We start from the raw sequence: 15,740 nt of genomic DNA on the forward strand, positions 1-15,740 counted from the left end.
ACCAGCTGTATTTCAAGTTTTGGTTCCAGTGCATTCTTTCAGGAATTAAATTAGAAAAACTTCTACCAGTCATTCAACCTAAAAAAAAAGGTTCCTCCCTGGTAATGGCATATGAAGTATCAAAACAGCACTTGAAAGATCCACTGTCTCATACAGTTTCATTTATCCCTAAACCCTGAAACACAACATGTAGAAGCAAAATGTTCCAGTTTCCAAACCTTCACTTGAGTGACCTCATACTCTCTGTACCTGAGCATTATTTTTGACCTTTGCCATTTTGTACTTGGCAACAAAATAAAATCAATGCCTTTTTCACTAAACTCATCTCAACATCTTGTTTGGTGGAAGAGATTATTAGGGCTCATTACTTTGTTTTCCCTGAAAATGCTGAATAAAGCTCTCTTTTCAATGGGTTTCAGTGGCTTCAAGGTGTAGTTGGTTGCATTTGAAAACCCCAGTGAGTATTTTAGTGGCTTGGAAGTGTAACTTCCATTGAATTAAGTTCCAGATTAGGCTTGTAATTAATATTCTTGAGAATTCCAGTAAAGGCACTCCTACACACTTTTAAGAAACAGTTTAACAGATTATTATAATCTGGCTTTTTCATTTATTTTAACAGTTATTAACTTAATGTGATAGCCACTAAGTCATTTTTAAGATGCTTTAAAAAAATCACAGATAGCATTGCCTAAGAACTGCTAAAGAGAAGCAAAGAACCTGTTTGGTCTATTAAGGCAAAACCAGCACCCTGAATTTGATACTCTTGCTTAAAACTAGAAAGTGAGTCATAACACTGCAAACACTTTTCTTTCAAAGCAGTACTGGGTTAGGAGTTCCCACACACTTTTACACAGTTGAAAAACGTTGATAGAGGCTCAAATTCAAACCCATCTTTTATCAAAACAGCCTGGATCTTAACAGAAGAAGAGGATATGCGCTTGCCCTCTCAGTAGCACACCTGAGCATGTTTCTGAGACAAGGTTATTCTGAGTTATGCTGAGTTTCTTTGGTAGTACCATCTTTATTAAAACAACCTGTCCTTTCTCAGGTTTCCAGTTCTAAGGTTACTGAGGTGCAACACTCAATTTGATGCATTAGTCCAAATTAACAAACAGAACTTGCAAATACAATTTTTGATTATACATCTCCCTGGGCAGATTGATTAAACTCTACAGCCATGAAAGGAAAATGACCTGCATTCTCACTAGCTGGGCTGGAAATAGAGCAATCACATGTCCGAAGCACAATTTGGTTAGAGAACTATAATTAATTACCTAAGAGGTTTGGAATAAGATTCACCAACAACTTTAATGATATGAATGCAATCTTTACAAGAAATTAGTGTAAAACAATTGTAGACTATTGCAACAGCAGCATAGACAGACCCTTTCTTGTGAAGAAACAATTGTAATTTTTTTAAGTATTCCCTTGTAATACACTCTGGGGCAGGAAAAGTAAATAGTCTCATAAAGCTGGATAAAAAGAACAACACTACTGACAACAATTATAAAATAAATTGTATTGATTAATAAGAAAAAGTAGGCTAGATCTTGGGCTATAAGACTTAGTCATCAAACTAGTCTGCAAGAGGAGGACATCTGGACTTGATACAAATTTAAATTAGCATCTGGATCCATAAACATCCTGAGGAGACAAAAGCAATGCTTTTAGCAGTGTAATGACCAGGTAAATCTCTAAATATCTGGTAGAGATACATAGACCATGGGAAAGAAAGCAGTAATATGGATCACCTCCCCAAGCTAATCTTAGTAATTTTGTCAGGGATTTTAATGAGACCAGTAGAAGATGTAATAAAAAAGATTATTTTTTAGATCTGCATTTAGTGTTGACTATACACACACACACACACAAAAAGAACTGCAAAACACAATTCTGACTTCACCATTTTGAAAGCAAATAAGACATTTATCAGAAGGAAACCCCCACCTGAGTGCAGGCTCCCAGGTGAGCAGGTTTACATCGCCAGGAGCAGCAAGAGCAGGTGCAGCCAGAGCAGTTACAAGGTGGCAGGCAGGGCAGTGACCGGGCCAAGGGCACGCACTCACAGTGCCCAAACAAACACAGAGAGCGGGGCAGTGACGGCAAAACAGGGTCAACCAAGAGTCCAGGCTTCCAGACAAGTTTGCAGGGATGATTAGGTTGGAGGTGAAGCTGGGGGGTCAAGTCACTGGGTCAGGATCAGCAAGGGTCGTACCAGGCACAGGCACATTCATGATGCCCCTCTGGCAAAGGCCCAGCTTTGAACACGGCTCCCAAGCGAAAGGGAAGAGGTGGCCATGGAGGCTTCTCACAGCTCCATCAGACTACTTTCTCCAGGGCAGTCCCATCCCAGGCTACCTGAGATGTGGGAACCAAAGCTGGCCTTGTGCACAGCCAGCTGAGCCCCCAGGGAGCAGGGAGATGGGCTGCTCCATCTGCTTCCCAGCACATCTTCCATACAACCAGGACAGTCCAGGCATCCCCATGTCAGGAACATTTTGCCACCAAAGTGCATGTTGAGAGACTGGTATTAGGAACCCATTTTGATGTCTAGAACAAGGATACAGCTCTAGTTCTGGTTCTTTGGTTTTGTTTGTTTTTTGGGTTGCTGTTTTGGTTGGTTGGTTGTTTTGCTGCTGGTTTTGTTTTGTTTTGCTTTTGTTGTGGGATTTTTTTTGGTTGGTTGGTTGGGTTTTGGTGGTTTTTTTGTTGTTGTTGGTTTTGGTTGGTTGGTTGTTTTATTTGTTGGCAGGAATGGAAAAGAAGAAGGAATTGAAGTTCTAGAATCCCGGAGCAGATGAACTTTCCTAACAAGCCCCTTTGGTCCGTAGGCACAGGAGGCACCAGTGTACATGATGTAACATGATGTAACTACGCCATCACCAACCAAGTTTGCATTTTGTCAACATGTTTCTTTCAGAATAACAAATGGAATTGGCTTGTACACTGACTGGCACAAGCTTATCAGGAGACGTGCAGAAAAAACTTCTCTCGATTTCTCAGTGGTATTTCTCAATCCTTGCACTACAGATAGTTATGTGACAAATCTGTGATGATTTTGCATGACAGTGGCACAGCAAACAGCTACAAGTTCAAAACAGATTGAACAAACAGGACAGAAGTTAACACTTTCAATGATGGCTTTTCCATTTCCTTTGCAGTATTTTTACCTGCCCCTAAGATGGCAGTTTAACACCCTGGAGTGGTGTGAGGTGAGCAAGGTGGTATCTTCTGCTAGCTATAGCAGTCAGATCTCACAGAACCTGACAGCTGCTAAGGGAGTACATTTCCTTGACTTGAGCAGTGGTTTACAACCCAATTATCCACGCTATAAAATTTGTGTTTGACTTCTGTCAAGCAACTTCCCATCCACAACAGACGTTTGTGCTCCCAGTTCACTGGGGATGTGCAACAGTGGAGTAGGTGGATATAAATCATCTCGTGGCCTAAAGGCAAGCGAGGCTCGCAGGAGGAATCCACGCATTAGCTAACTGCCAATTTGTCAGCAGCAAACCCGTGATGTGCAGCTTGCCACATGGAAGATTTAACGAGCTCGGACGAAAATGTTACGAGAAGATCCAGGGCAGGGCAGGGCAGGACATCCATCATATCCTCCGTGAAGCAATTCTGCTGGCAGAGCTCCGTGCGAGCCCCGGCGCCTGGGCACGCCAGGGTCAGGACACGCCGGGGGCTGGATGCGCCGGGAGCCGGGACAAACGAGGGCCGGAATGGGCCGGGGCCTGGATGCACCGGGGCCGGGATGCTCCGGGCGGCTCCGGGCGGGACAGGCGGACCCTCCCGTTGCTAGGCAACCGCCTCGCGCCCGGCCCGAGCCCTTCCTACCCTCACCCGCGGTCGGCTGCGCGCTCCCATTGGCTGTCCCCGCGCGGCGCTCGGCTCCCATTGGGAGTCCGCCGCCTCTGCCGCGTCCCCATTGGCGAGCCGCCCTCTGCCCACGCCGCGTCACTTTCTCACGCCATTCCCCCCGCCCGCTCCGCCCGCCGCGCGCCGGGCGGGGGGCGGGACCTGGGGCGGCCGCGGCTGTGATTGGGCAAAGACGCTGCCGCTCAGGGCGCGCGCCGGGCGGCGGGCGGCGCAGCTGCTTAAAGGGGCCGCACGCCCGCCGGAGGCCGGTGCTGTCCTGAGTGCGTGCGGAGCCACACCGGGAGCGACATCGGGAGCGACACCGGGAGCCATCACCTCCGACGGGTGAGCGCGGCTCGGGCCGCGGAGGCCCGCGGGCCGGGAGCGAGGGGCTGCGGAGCCGGGTGGGGAAGCACGCGAGGGGCGGCGGGGCTGGGAGGGGGAGCCGCAGGCAGGGTGGGCATAGCTGGGAGCTGTCTTTCCAGTGGATGGGAACGCCTTTGGAGGAACACCCGTAGCGCGGCAGGGGGGAAATAAAAAAAAAAAAATATTAAAAATGCAAAAGAAGAGAGGAGGAAAAAAAGGATAAAAAACACCCCAAAAAGGTGTGTCAGGGTCCTGACTTAGGTGTCACCCTGCACCCCGCGCCGGCCGCTGTCCAGAGCATCCCGGCCCGTGGGGCGGCGCAGCGGGCGACGCTCACTGCCCGGGCAACCAGGTGCCTCCCGAAAGAACCGCATCCCGGGACGGGGATCCCTGCCGCTGCCTCCCGAAAGAACCGCATCCCAGGACGGGGATCCCCGCCGCTGCCTCCCGTCCTGTCCTCGCGGGAGGCCCGCGGCTGTGTGAGCTGCGGTGAGCGGCTGCTGCGGGGCTCCGCCGAGCTCTGCCCCCGCCTCGGAGGCCACCGAGAAGCCTTCGGTGTGTTCCGTAATTGCCTCTCAGTGTCGCGACAGCGTCGCCCTCCCAAGTCGGGAAAGGCAGAGCGAGCGTGGCCCCCTGCTCACGCCACCTTCCGTCGCCCAGGCAAAGGCAGCCGGGTGCTTCCCCAAGGGATGCCGCCGCCTTCTTTCCTGATGGCGTTTGCCGCAGGGGTGTGAGCATCCCGGCGCCCACCCGTGTTGCTGACGGAGCCCCGTGCTCGGATGTGCCGCCATCCCCGCGGGTGAGGCCGCACGGCTCCATCCAACGTTCCATCCCCGCGGCTCTGCGCAGTTTGCCCGTGTTCCGGCGCACGGAGGTGAGCGAGCATCCCGCGGGGATGCCCGTGCCGGCCCCTGCCGGCGCCCAGAGTGAGCGAGCATCCCGCGGGGATGCCCGTCGCGGCCCATCCCGGCGCCCGGAGCTGAGCGTCCCGCGGGGATGTGGCCGCGGTCCCGGCGGACGCGGCGACCTCTGGTGGCGGCACCGGTGTCGTGCGCGCGTCCCCTGCGGGCCCGTGCGGGGACAAGGCGGTGATGTCACAGCCGGGGCTGCCACGGGCACGGCCCGTCCCACTGGTCCTCTGGAGCCAAAGGCATCGCTTATAGCAAACAGGGCCGAGACTTATTTTCTACCTTTGAGTAAAGTGTTCCGTTAGAATTAAAAACTTAGGTAAGAAATAACAGAGTCAAATTACTGACATAATTTGCTCATATTCCTGAGAAAGACAATAATGCTACCAGCTGTTAGGAGAGAATGTGTTTCTGGTAACACCAGCAGAAAGAAAGGGTTGCTTGTCTCGCGCTTCTCATTCATTCCCAGCGGAATCGTAAGGAGACACAAAACAAAGCAGGTTTCTCAATTCCATAAATAAAAGCATTTGGGATTCTTGGTCTTTTAAAACAAATCATACTTCTGAGAAGGTTTTTATTTTCAGTGAAAGGGATAGGATGTTGTTTGCTGCTTGACCAGGAAGACAAAAAACTGTCTGTTTTACACTGAGTAAACAATTTTTTTTCTGCAATGACTGACTGACTCAAGATGTCATACGTCCCATTTCCTTCAGTGGTCAGAGTACACTTACAAAGCAGTGCTTCTCATAGCAGTACAGCCCGGTAGCACAGACTGCTGTCCTGTTAGGTGTGACTGGTGAGCTTGGTATTTGGTGAGCCTGGGAACAAGACGGAAACACCCTCCCTCTAGTTGTGTTCTGCACAAAGTTTCCTGATGAGAGAACTGCAGCAAGTAATATCACTTGAGTGCCAGTTTTAGCATCTCAAAGTTCTGTTAGGAGCAAGCACAGAACACACTGGTTTTCCTTAGCTCTCACCAATACTGCAGTTCCTTTTAGCATACTGATTTTCCCAATAATTCACTGCTTGGTTGAAAGCTGCTGTTCTCCTATGCCCATTACTTGTCAAGTCCATTGCATGCTGTGTGCAGGCTTCAGGGAGGCTTTGCTGCACCCTTTCAGTGAGCTTATTAAAAAACAGAGGGAGAGGGACTTCTTGCAAGAACGTGTAGTGACAGGACAAGGGGGAACGGTTTCAAACTGAAAGACAGTACATTTAGATGAGATATGAGGAAGAAATTCATTACTGTTAGGGTGGTGAGGCACTGGCATAGGTTGCCCAGAGGAGCTGTGAATGCCCCATTCCTGGAACTCTTTAAAGCCAGGTTGGAGACTTTGAACAACCTGGTCTAGTGGAAGGTGTGCAGGGGGGTTGGAATGAGATGGTCTCTAAGGCGCCTTCCAACCCAAACTATTCAATTATTTTTGTATAAATTTTAAATAAAATTAAGCCTCTTGAGATTCTCTGCAGCCTCCAACTTTCAGCTTTCTGGCCCTTGGAGCAGCAGAAGCTCTGCTCTGGGTACGTGGCTCACCCTCAATGTGGCTGCCAGACACTGATGAGCTGGTATTTCCTTTTTGAAAAAATCCTTTTGAAAAAAATGAGGTGTTTCATGCCAGAAGGAGAGGTGGACCCCAAAGGCCTTTTCCCAGCTGGTACCTTGGGATCTCTCTGTGGGCAATGTGTTTACATTCACATGGGAGCCAAAAAGCTTCTTCCTCCCCTGCAATGCCTGTGCAGATTTGGGATAAAACACAGCTCTTGGAGCCAAGATCTGGGCCCCAGCGCTGCTCTGTGTCCCCAAGCCGTGTGACTTGTTCACGGTACTGCTGAGAAAGGACGTGCCCTTTCTCCCCGCAGCTCCTGGGGGCTCTCTGGGCCAGCACCCTTCCTCCCCTGGCCGTTGTTTCAACGAGTCGGTGATGGCCACTCCACCCACAGCATCAGCCTGCTGCTGCGCCGTAACAAATCCATAATCCTGCCCGACAGCTTCCAGGACGCAGGAATAATGATGGTTTTGCTCAGTGTGTGGGTTGTTGGGGGTTTTTTAAATCTGTATAGTTTGAAGCAAGATACGAAGATACGGCACCGTTCCACTGTGCAAATAGAAGTGAGGTGCCGAGGGATTGTCCAAAATAACAAACAAAACCAAAACCACACAGAAAACCTTCTCAAACTGGGATTTGGGGTGCTGGAGAATTCAGATTTATTTCCTGTCGGGGTTTTTGCCCCGTGCCAGGTGCCGAAGCCAAGCACGGTGTCCCGATTCCCGCAGCCCCGTCCTGTACGGGCGTGGCGCCTCCCGGCGCACGCGCACTGCTCGCGGCGCGCATGCGCAGCCCGCCAGAAGCCGGCCATGGGATTCCAGAGCGCGTAAGGGCTGGACGGCGCGGCTGCCTGAGGGCAGAGGTGGGACGGCGGGAGGGCGGCGGCTGTGTGGTGTGCTGGGCACGGCACGGCACACCCTACCCTGCGGATGGGGCGCGGTGCGACCCCCTTGGCGTCCCTCCCCGCGGCACCTGCCCGGCTGCCGGGCAGGTTATGGATAACCTTGTGGTGTGGGGGGAGGCGCCGGCAGGGGACGGAAACAAGGCGAAATTGGTTATGTTGCTTAAAACCGCGCAGGGCGCTGGCTGTAGGGCTGTTCTTTGTCCCTTTACACAGCTGGTCCTGGCTTCTGGAAGAAGCCTGGTGAGGTAAGTGCGGCGGTGCTTGGAGCTGGGCACGGAAGGGACGAGTGCACTGTAAGGATGTTAGCCAAGGAGGATGGTGCCGGGCTGTGTAATTGAGGTAGGGTTGAAGTAATGGATGTAGTATGTCCTTGGGGGTAGTAAATCCTCTAGTGTGGTGACAGGGAAGTTGTGGGGTTGGAATAAGGAAACTCGGCCTATCAGGGAGAACACTGTTCATCTCAGCGCATTAAATATTCCTCCAGGCGTGGTGTTAGGAGTTCCAGTGTTCTGGAATGCCAAAATAAAGTATGCCTAAAGCAAACAAAAAAAAAACCCAAAAAGTGAACACCAACACGCCCCTCAAAACAAAAACAAAACTGAAATAACACAGAAATAATTCTGCCTTGTTGCAAGTATAAGCAAAACAAAGTGACCTATGTCATTTTGTTTAAAAATAAAAACTATTTTGAAGAGTCCTGGCCTGTTTTAAGAAGGTGGTTTCCTAGTAAGGGTTTTCAGCTAGCAATGCTAATAAAAATATCCAGTGTTTCCAGCTTGGTTATATGCAAAATTTAGACTTTGCATATAAGCAGAAGTAAGATAATGAACACTAGTTTCTCAAACACTTAACACTCAGTAAGTGTGTGTTTTGCTTCAGAAAGATAGCTTGGGCTTAACCTACATCTGTTCATCTCCACGGCTGAAATTTGTATTTTCACTTAATTAAGAAAAACTTACTCTCATGCCAAAGCTTTACCAGAGGCAAAGGCTTGCCTTTTGCAAATGACCTTATAGAGTATGTGCAACACAACTTCTTCCATAAAATTACAGGAACTGAAAGTAGGTCCCTCTAAATATATGTGAATAAATCACATGGGTTTATGGTTTTCTTTTTTATTCTTAAAGATCTGCCACGATGCCTGGGTCTCTTCCAGTGAATGCTGAGTCCTGCTGGCCCAAAGATGTGGGAATTGTGGCACTGGAAATCTATTTTCCCTCTCAGTATGTTGACCAGACCGAGCTGGAGAAGTATGATGGTGTGGATGCTGGGAAGTACACCATTGGGCTAGGCCAGGCAAGGATGGGATTCTGCTCTGACCGGGAAGATATCAATTCCCTCTGCCTGACTGTGGTTCAGAAGCTCATGGAGAGGAACAGCCTCTCCTACGATTGTATCGGGAGATTAGAAGTTGGAACGGAGACCATAATTGATAAATCAAAATCTGTGAAGACTGTCCTGATGCAGCTTTTTGAAGAGTCTGGTAATACAGATGTGGAAGGAATCGACACCACCAATGCATGCTATGGAGGCACTGCTGCTCTTTTTAATGCTATTAATTGGATTGAGTCCAGTTCCTGGGATGGTAAGTCAAGGCTATTTTCTTGAAAAGTTGCATCATCTTTACATCAGTCTGCCCTACAATGACAGAGTTCACGTTTAACCATATAAAACCCAGAGGGTAAACTGTTTTTCTCTTCTGCAGTTTTTGTTCTTAAATGCCCTGGGCATTTGCCACTAGTTCAGTCACAGTGTGAATAACAATGACTTAGCTACTAATGTAAAGGTTTTCTGTAAATTCTATTGATTCCCAGTTGAAATGTGGGGGAAAAGTCAAGATTGAAAAGCCCTTTAATCTCAGTGTCATCTCCTCAATAATTAAAAACTGCTGATGGATGTTCAGATGTGCCAGACTCGTGGCTCCTTCTCACCATTTTTTCGGTGTGTTTTTCCCAGGACGCTATGCCCTCGTGGTGGCTGGAGACATCGCTGTGTATGCCTCTGGAAATGCCAGGCCCACTGGGGGAGCTGGTGCTGTTGCAATGCTGGTCGGCCCAAATGCACCATTGATTTTTGAGAGAGGTTAGTTCTGTGGGAGAACATACACTGTTCAGGTCAGATAACTGCATTTGTCCTGAAGCCAGTTCCCTGTTTTTTGTGCCTTGCTGAAGCAGGGGATTAACTCCCAGTAATGTCAGAAATTGTTCTTTGTCTCCTCTTGCTCTGGGCTAATTCAGCCAAGTCCTGTTACAGGACACAGCAGGGAACAATTAGAGATGGTCTTGTTTGTTTATTTCCTTGAGGATTCTCCAATAAAATTGATAGAGTAATACTAAAGCTGAATAACACAACATTCTACTTCCAGGACAATTGGATGACAGTCCTTTATTGCATGTGTTTGTCATGCTCAGTCCTACTCTGCTTTGCAGGCAATTGAGAACTCTGTGAAACCTTACCTTAAAAAGCCTGAAGTGCTACGAAAAACTGCAGGACTGGCACCAAAACTGCTTCTTTCCCCACTTGTGCCAACTGGCGCATCCCAATTGACTCAAAGCAGCTGAATGAACTAACTTTCAACTTTTGTCAATTTCTGTCCACCAGGGCTGCGTGGTACCCACATGCAGCATGCGTATGACTTCTATAAACCAGACATGGTCTCTGAATATCCTGTAGTGGATGGCAAGCTCTCCATACAGTGCTACCTCAGTGCATTAGACCGCTGCTATACCGTCTATCGCAACAAAATCCACGCCCAGTGGCAGAAGGGTGCGTAGCCTCTCCTGATGATACTGCAGATTGGCAAATGCTGGAGTGTGTCCTACACAGACAGTTTTAGTATCTGATCTAAAGACTAGTCTAGAAGTCTCTTCGTATTTGTACGTTCTGAAGCAATTGAAATATTTGCTCTTTCCTGTAAGAAATTACTTGTTTCTGTTTTGGCATGGCTGAGTTTCTGGCAGTCTGTAAGCGGTAATCTCCACAGGCATTTGTTGGTGTAAGATACAGTACCTTGGTTAAAAGCATGCTATTACTCACCTCCATCCAGGCTTTTAAGAAACTTAGGTTACTATTTAAATGTTATGTAATGATACTGATTTTTTTTTTTTTTAACCCAATATGTTTAATAATTGCTTCAATTATATTAAGAGGCATAGGTGTGAAGAGAGGCAAATTAAGTCAAAATACTGGATAGGAATACAGAGATTCTGTTAAACATAGCTTTTTATTCTAGAATAAGAGCAAACATTAGCTGGTACAAAAGGTGCTAAGAAAAGAATTTTTAAATAGAAGAAGTGCAGTATGTAAAGTGCACTTGACAGCAGTAGTTAGTCTTATTTGTATGTTTGTGTCTCTTCTATGCCAACATGTTAGGATAATTGGTGTCCTGACAGCTCCCTGCTTTATTTCCATAATTGAAGTGAGTACTAAACATAGGTTGTAACTCAACACTTCTTCCATTTCCAGAGGGGACAGACAGACGTTTCACCTTGAATGACTTTGGATTCATGATCTTCCATTCTCCGTACTGTAAACTGGTGCAGAAATCCGTGGCTAGACTCTTGCTGAATGACTTTCTCAGTGACCAGAACCCAGAAACAGCAAATGGTGTTTTCAGTGGTCTGGAAGCTTTCAGGTGAGAATGGCTGCTGTCTTCCTTATTCACATAATCAATTACACATCCAAGGTGTGTTTTTACTTTCTGCTATTTTAGTAACTGTTTCTGAACTTCTTTTTTTTTCTTCTCTTTTGAATAGGGATATAAAACTTGAAGATACATACTTTGACAGAGATGTGGAAAAAGCTTTTATGAAAGCTAGTGCAGAGCTCTTCAATCAGAAAACCAAAGCTTCATTACTTGTATCCAATCAGAATGGAAATATGTATACCCCTTCAGTCTATGGTTGCCTTGCCTCTCTTCTAGCCCAGTAAGCATAAAATCAGGAAAAGCTGTTTATGAATAAGGTCATAAAAGGTTTTTGTTTCAGAAAGTCTTTTTTAAAAGCATTGTCTAGCAAACCTTTTCCTATGAGATTGCCTTAAGCAGAAAAACTAAAGTTAAGACACTATTCTGCACACACATTCAGTTCAAGTGACAAGCAGAGTGAAAATGTCTGTGTCAGAAACTGATCCACTGCCTCGCAAAGTAGGATCGTATTTGTAAGGTGGCATCTCTTCTCAGCCCCAACCCTCCCCCTCTCCCTTCCTCTAGAAGTACTCCTGAAGTGGAAAAGAAAATTCAAATTTCTTCTCTGTCTTACTATAATAAGCAAAGCCACATTAAATTAGCATTTAATTATTTTTTTTTTCAAATACAGTCTTTTGCAAAATCATATTACATTTACATTAAACCACTCCTCCTGGGTTTTCTTTTTTTCTTCTTTTTTCTCCATTTTTCTTCATTCTGACATTGTCTTCCATGATGTGTTTATTCATTTTAGGCTTTAGTTTATTTAAGAATGATATCTGGCTGCTTTCATCATATTCTGGGCATTTCTCAGGCATATTTTGCTGTAGGCAGCTTTGGAACCCATCACGTAACAGCAGGATTTGAATTTGTGTTTTTAAAAGTCAGCATTTATGCACATAGCATGCTAATTGTGTATTATAGACACTGTAATTTGCTGGCTGCTTTTCTGAAGCTAGCTGCAGTTTCTAGGTATTTAAAATTGGCACTTTGGCTTAATTCTGACTTCAAAAAACTGTTGTATGATTTGCAGGTACTCCCCAGAGCAGCTTGCGGGACAGAGAATCAGTGTGTTCTCATATGGCTCTGGTTTTGCTGCTACCCTGTATTCCATCAGGGTCACACAGGATGCCACTCCTGGTGAGTGACAGGATTTGATATCAACTACCTCCCTTGCACAGCTCGCTCTCGATGCCTTGTTACACAACCCACTAGCATAAATAAGCCTGCATAGCAGTTTTAATGACAGCAGTGCCACAGTGAGAATGTGCAGCTCCAGGGAGTGTTTAAATGTCTTGAACAAATAAATAATATTCTTCAAACGCTGTTAAATGTTTTGAGTTGGTAATTGGGAATATTTTTAAATGTCTTATACTTGAGATTCTGTAAGGCAAAGTGCTTTTTGGGTTTGAAATGTTCACATGCTAGTGTGCAGTTCTCAGTACTGGCTCCACCTTACATGATGGTTCTATATTGCAGGTTCTGCACTGGACAAAATAACTGCCAGCCTTTCTGATCTCAAAACGAGACTTGACTCAAGAAAATGTATTGCACCTGATGTCTTTGCTGAAAACATGAAGCTCAGACAGGAAACACATCATTTGGGTAAGAACTTAATAAATGTACATCATTACTAATCCTAGAGCAAAATTCTCATCACTTAATCCACCTGACTTTAAACGCTTAGGATGTAGAATGAAGGAAATGTCCAACCCTTTCTGTTCTGAGTAGCTTGTGTTCATTGGCCCAATATGTCTGAAGTAAAAATACTGGCTTGTTTTTTTCTGTCTCAGTGCAGCCAATCTGGAAAGGCCTGTGTTGGGTAAAACTCTTACCAGGAAACAACTAACAATGTGTAACTCCTTTTTTTACAGCCAATTATATTCCACAGTGTTCAGTCGAGGATCTCTTTGAAGGAACATGGTACCTTGTGCGTGTGGATGAAAAACACAGGAGAACTTACGCCCGGCGCCCACTCATGAGTGATGGACCTCTGGAAGCAAGAGTTGGAGTTGTCCACCCAGGCATTGTTCATGAGGTGAACACTCGGCACTCTTTTAAAGTTTGATGTAAATGGTTGGAACCATTTACATGTTTGTCTTAGCATGTGCATGTATGTTAAGAGGAGGTGGTTTTATGAGTTACATTGAGTACTTTGTTAACATGTGTAACATGCAAGCCAGAAGTAAAAAGTTGAACATGCAATTTTAAAAAGTACATTTCATCCTAAAAAGAAAAAACTGCACAAGAATGAAAGAAGAACAAACTGGCTCTTCTCACACAATCTGTTTGCATGAAGCATGACCAATTTGATTGACTTAAAGCCAAGCCGTCCAGTGTAGCATGAATGTTGTTTAAGAGTTGGACTAGCCATGAAGTATGAATGTCTGTGAACTAGAAAACTGTATTTAATGTTTTTTTTCCCTTCTTCTTAGCACATCCCAAGCCCTGCTAAGAAAGTGCCAAGAATCCCTGCAACAACAGAATCTGAAGGCGTTACTGTCGCCATTTCCAATGGGGAGCATTAAGATACCTCTGTGAGGTGGGGAAAGAAACGAGGTGTGAGGGCAGGGTGAGAGAGAGAGAAAAAGGATTGCAGTAGCACTGAAGTTTCAGTGTAAAGCATGTAATTGGAGCATGAAAAAACTGTTAAACTCCTTGAGAAAAATCATCATATTATGGTTTGCTGATTTTATTCTATTTTCAGAACACTAAAATCAGGAGTATATTGGAGATAGAGGGACTTGCCAGGTGCTGTGGGGATTCCTTAATATGTCTGAACTTTTTTTAATTGCTGAGAAGTAGCTGTAGTCTATTACAAAGTCTTCATATACAGAAAGAAAAAAAAAAAAAAAGGAATCTTCTGCCTGCTCTTCCATGTAAAATGACTTGAAACCTACACTTTTAACTTCTACTTTTACTAGTATTCAAGTGTGTGCAAAATACTCCAAGCTTTTAATGTTAGGGTTCTCAGTGCCTTGACAATAAGCAGTCAACCTTCTGAATACTGCAATTCTCTTTCACTTTATCACCTTCCCTTTCATATCCCAGTCTGCCTCCCATCCCCCCATTGCTTTGGGACAGGCATAGAACCAAGAACATCCATTGTTGGAATAGATGTCTCTTCCCTGTCAAAGTGACTGGATCAAAAATGGCTAGGCTAACAAGTGGTTTTTGTAGAAGAAACTCTGTGATCCACTGTGTTAGTTACTGTGTAATTCCTCCTAACATTTTATGTGTTTTATACCTGCATTTTAAGTCACAGGAGTCTGGGAGGAAAGATGAAGAAGAAGGGAGGTAAATTTTTCTTCTAAAGAAATGGGATCATTGATTTGGCACCATAATGGATTGTTCAGTAGAAATATCCAAGACAGCAGAATTTTCAAATAAAACTTAGAGATATTGTGGAGCTCTTTTAATTGGCTAACGAAGGAAGAGAGTGATCTTCATCACTTTGTCTGGAACTCTGGCCTATTACTCGTTGTTATATAACACATTTCCAAAAGACTCTTTCTAGCTTTGAATTTGGCTTTGTACTTTGAAGTCCTTCTTACTGTTGGTAATACTGTAGGAGTGGAGTCTTTTATTTCTTTCCCCCCTCCCCCAATGTGCAAGCTAAAGCTATCCATTTTACAAGCAGTAGATAAATATACAGTGGTTATGGGGAGTCCTTTCTGGTTGATTTTTAAAGCCCAGATTGGAAATGAACTACGATATGAGCCTTTTAAGCTTGTAATATATATATATATACATACATATATATATATATATATTTAAGTTGAGCTAATGTACAGAATGAAGTTTCATTGAATTTATTTCTTTGCTAATTCTACAAAGCTACATTAGTTAATATAAGCAAAAAATTAGTTAATAAGCAAAAAATAACTTCTCTGTTAATTACAATTTTTTTGGTGTGTGTAATGAAGTGTTTGTATTACCTGTCACTCAATAGGATTTGATAACTTGCTGTATTTGTACAGTCAAGCCTTGGTAAAATAGTTGTTTATTATAAACTGATGAATACTAATCTGTTTGTTCTGCTGACAGTGATGGAGCAATGCATGATGGTAGTGTTTGCAAGTATTTTGGTTTAGGTTGCCCTCATGAAACTTAACCTTGGCACCTGTAAAACAAACTGTCATGGAACAAAGTCCATTGCTGGCAGTGGACAAGCCAAGAAGCGAGCTACTGGCACAGACCTCACAGATCTGTGAGGCTGATCCTTTATTAAAATAAAGTCTGAGATATTTGAAACCTGTTGGAGAGTGCTGACTTGTTGGATTTTCAGGATGGATTTCTTTTTCTTTAACAGGAAGGAGGAAGCTGGCTCTGGTTAAAACCCAAAGTTCTGGGTTCACAAACTGTGTAGACATTCTGCATCTTACTTCTTAGTGTCATTCCGTTATGAAAGTGGAAAAAGGAGTAGCTTAGGCTGGTGTAAAACAATTTTATCAGGGCCATGTTTC

General features: G+C 45.1%; 1 protein-coding gene across 4 annotated transcripts; it reads left to right on the forward strand.

The window, feature by feature from the left end:
- The first annotated feature begins 4,101 nt into the window (after nucleotides 1–4,101).
- HMGCS1 (3-hydroxy-3-methylglutaryl-CoA synthase 1) lies at nucleotides 4,102–15,532 on the forward strand. 4 transcript variants are annotated; one of them, XM_032097508.1, is made up of 10 exons: nucleotides 4,102–4,209; nucleotides 8,717–9,174; nucleotides 9,546–9,671; nucleotides 10,191–10,355; nucleotides 11,055–11,223; nucleotides 11,345–11,515; nucleotides 12,308–12,414; nucleotides 12,754–12,879; nucleotides 13,149–13,312; nucleotides 13,710–15,532. In XM_032097508.1, the coding sequence occupies exons 2-10, from the start codon at nucleotides 8,727–8,729 to the stop codon at nucleotides 13,800–13,802; spliced, it is 1,569 nt and encodes a 522-aa protein (XP_031953399.1). In that variant the 5' UTR covers nucleotides 4,102–4,209; nucleotides 8,717–8,726; the 3' UTR covers nucleotides 13,803–15,532. The 4 variants fall into 4 exon arrangements, with proteins under 4 accessions (XP_031953399.1, XP_031953396.1, XP_031953398.1 ...); XM_032097505.1 differs by lacking the exon at nucleotides 4,102–4,209 and adding an exon at nucleotides 6,969–7,511; XM_032097507.1 differs by lacking the exon at nucleotides 4,102–4,209 and adding an exon at nucleotides 7,493–7,547.
- The last annotated feature ends 208 nt before the right edge of the window (nucleotides 15,533–15,740 follow it).

The sequence above is a fragment of the Corvus moneduloides genome, chromosome Z (assembly GCF_009650955.1).
Source record: "Corvus moneduloides isolate bCorMon1 chromosome Z, bCorMon1.pri, whole genome shotgun sequence".
Classification (NCBI taxonomy): Eukaryota; Metazoa; Chordata; class Aves; order Passeriformes; family Corvidae; genus Corvus; species Corvus moneduloides.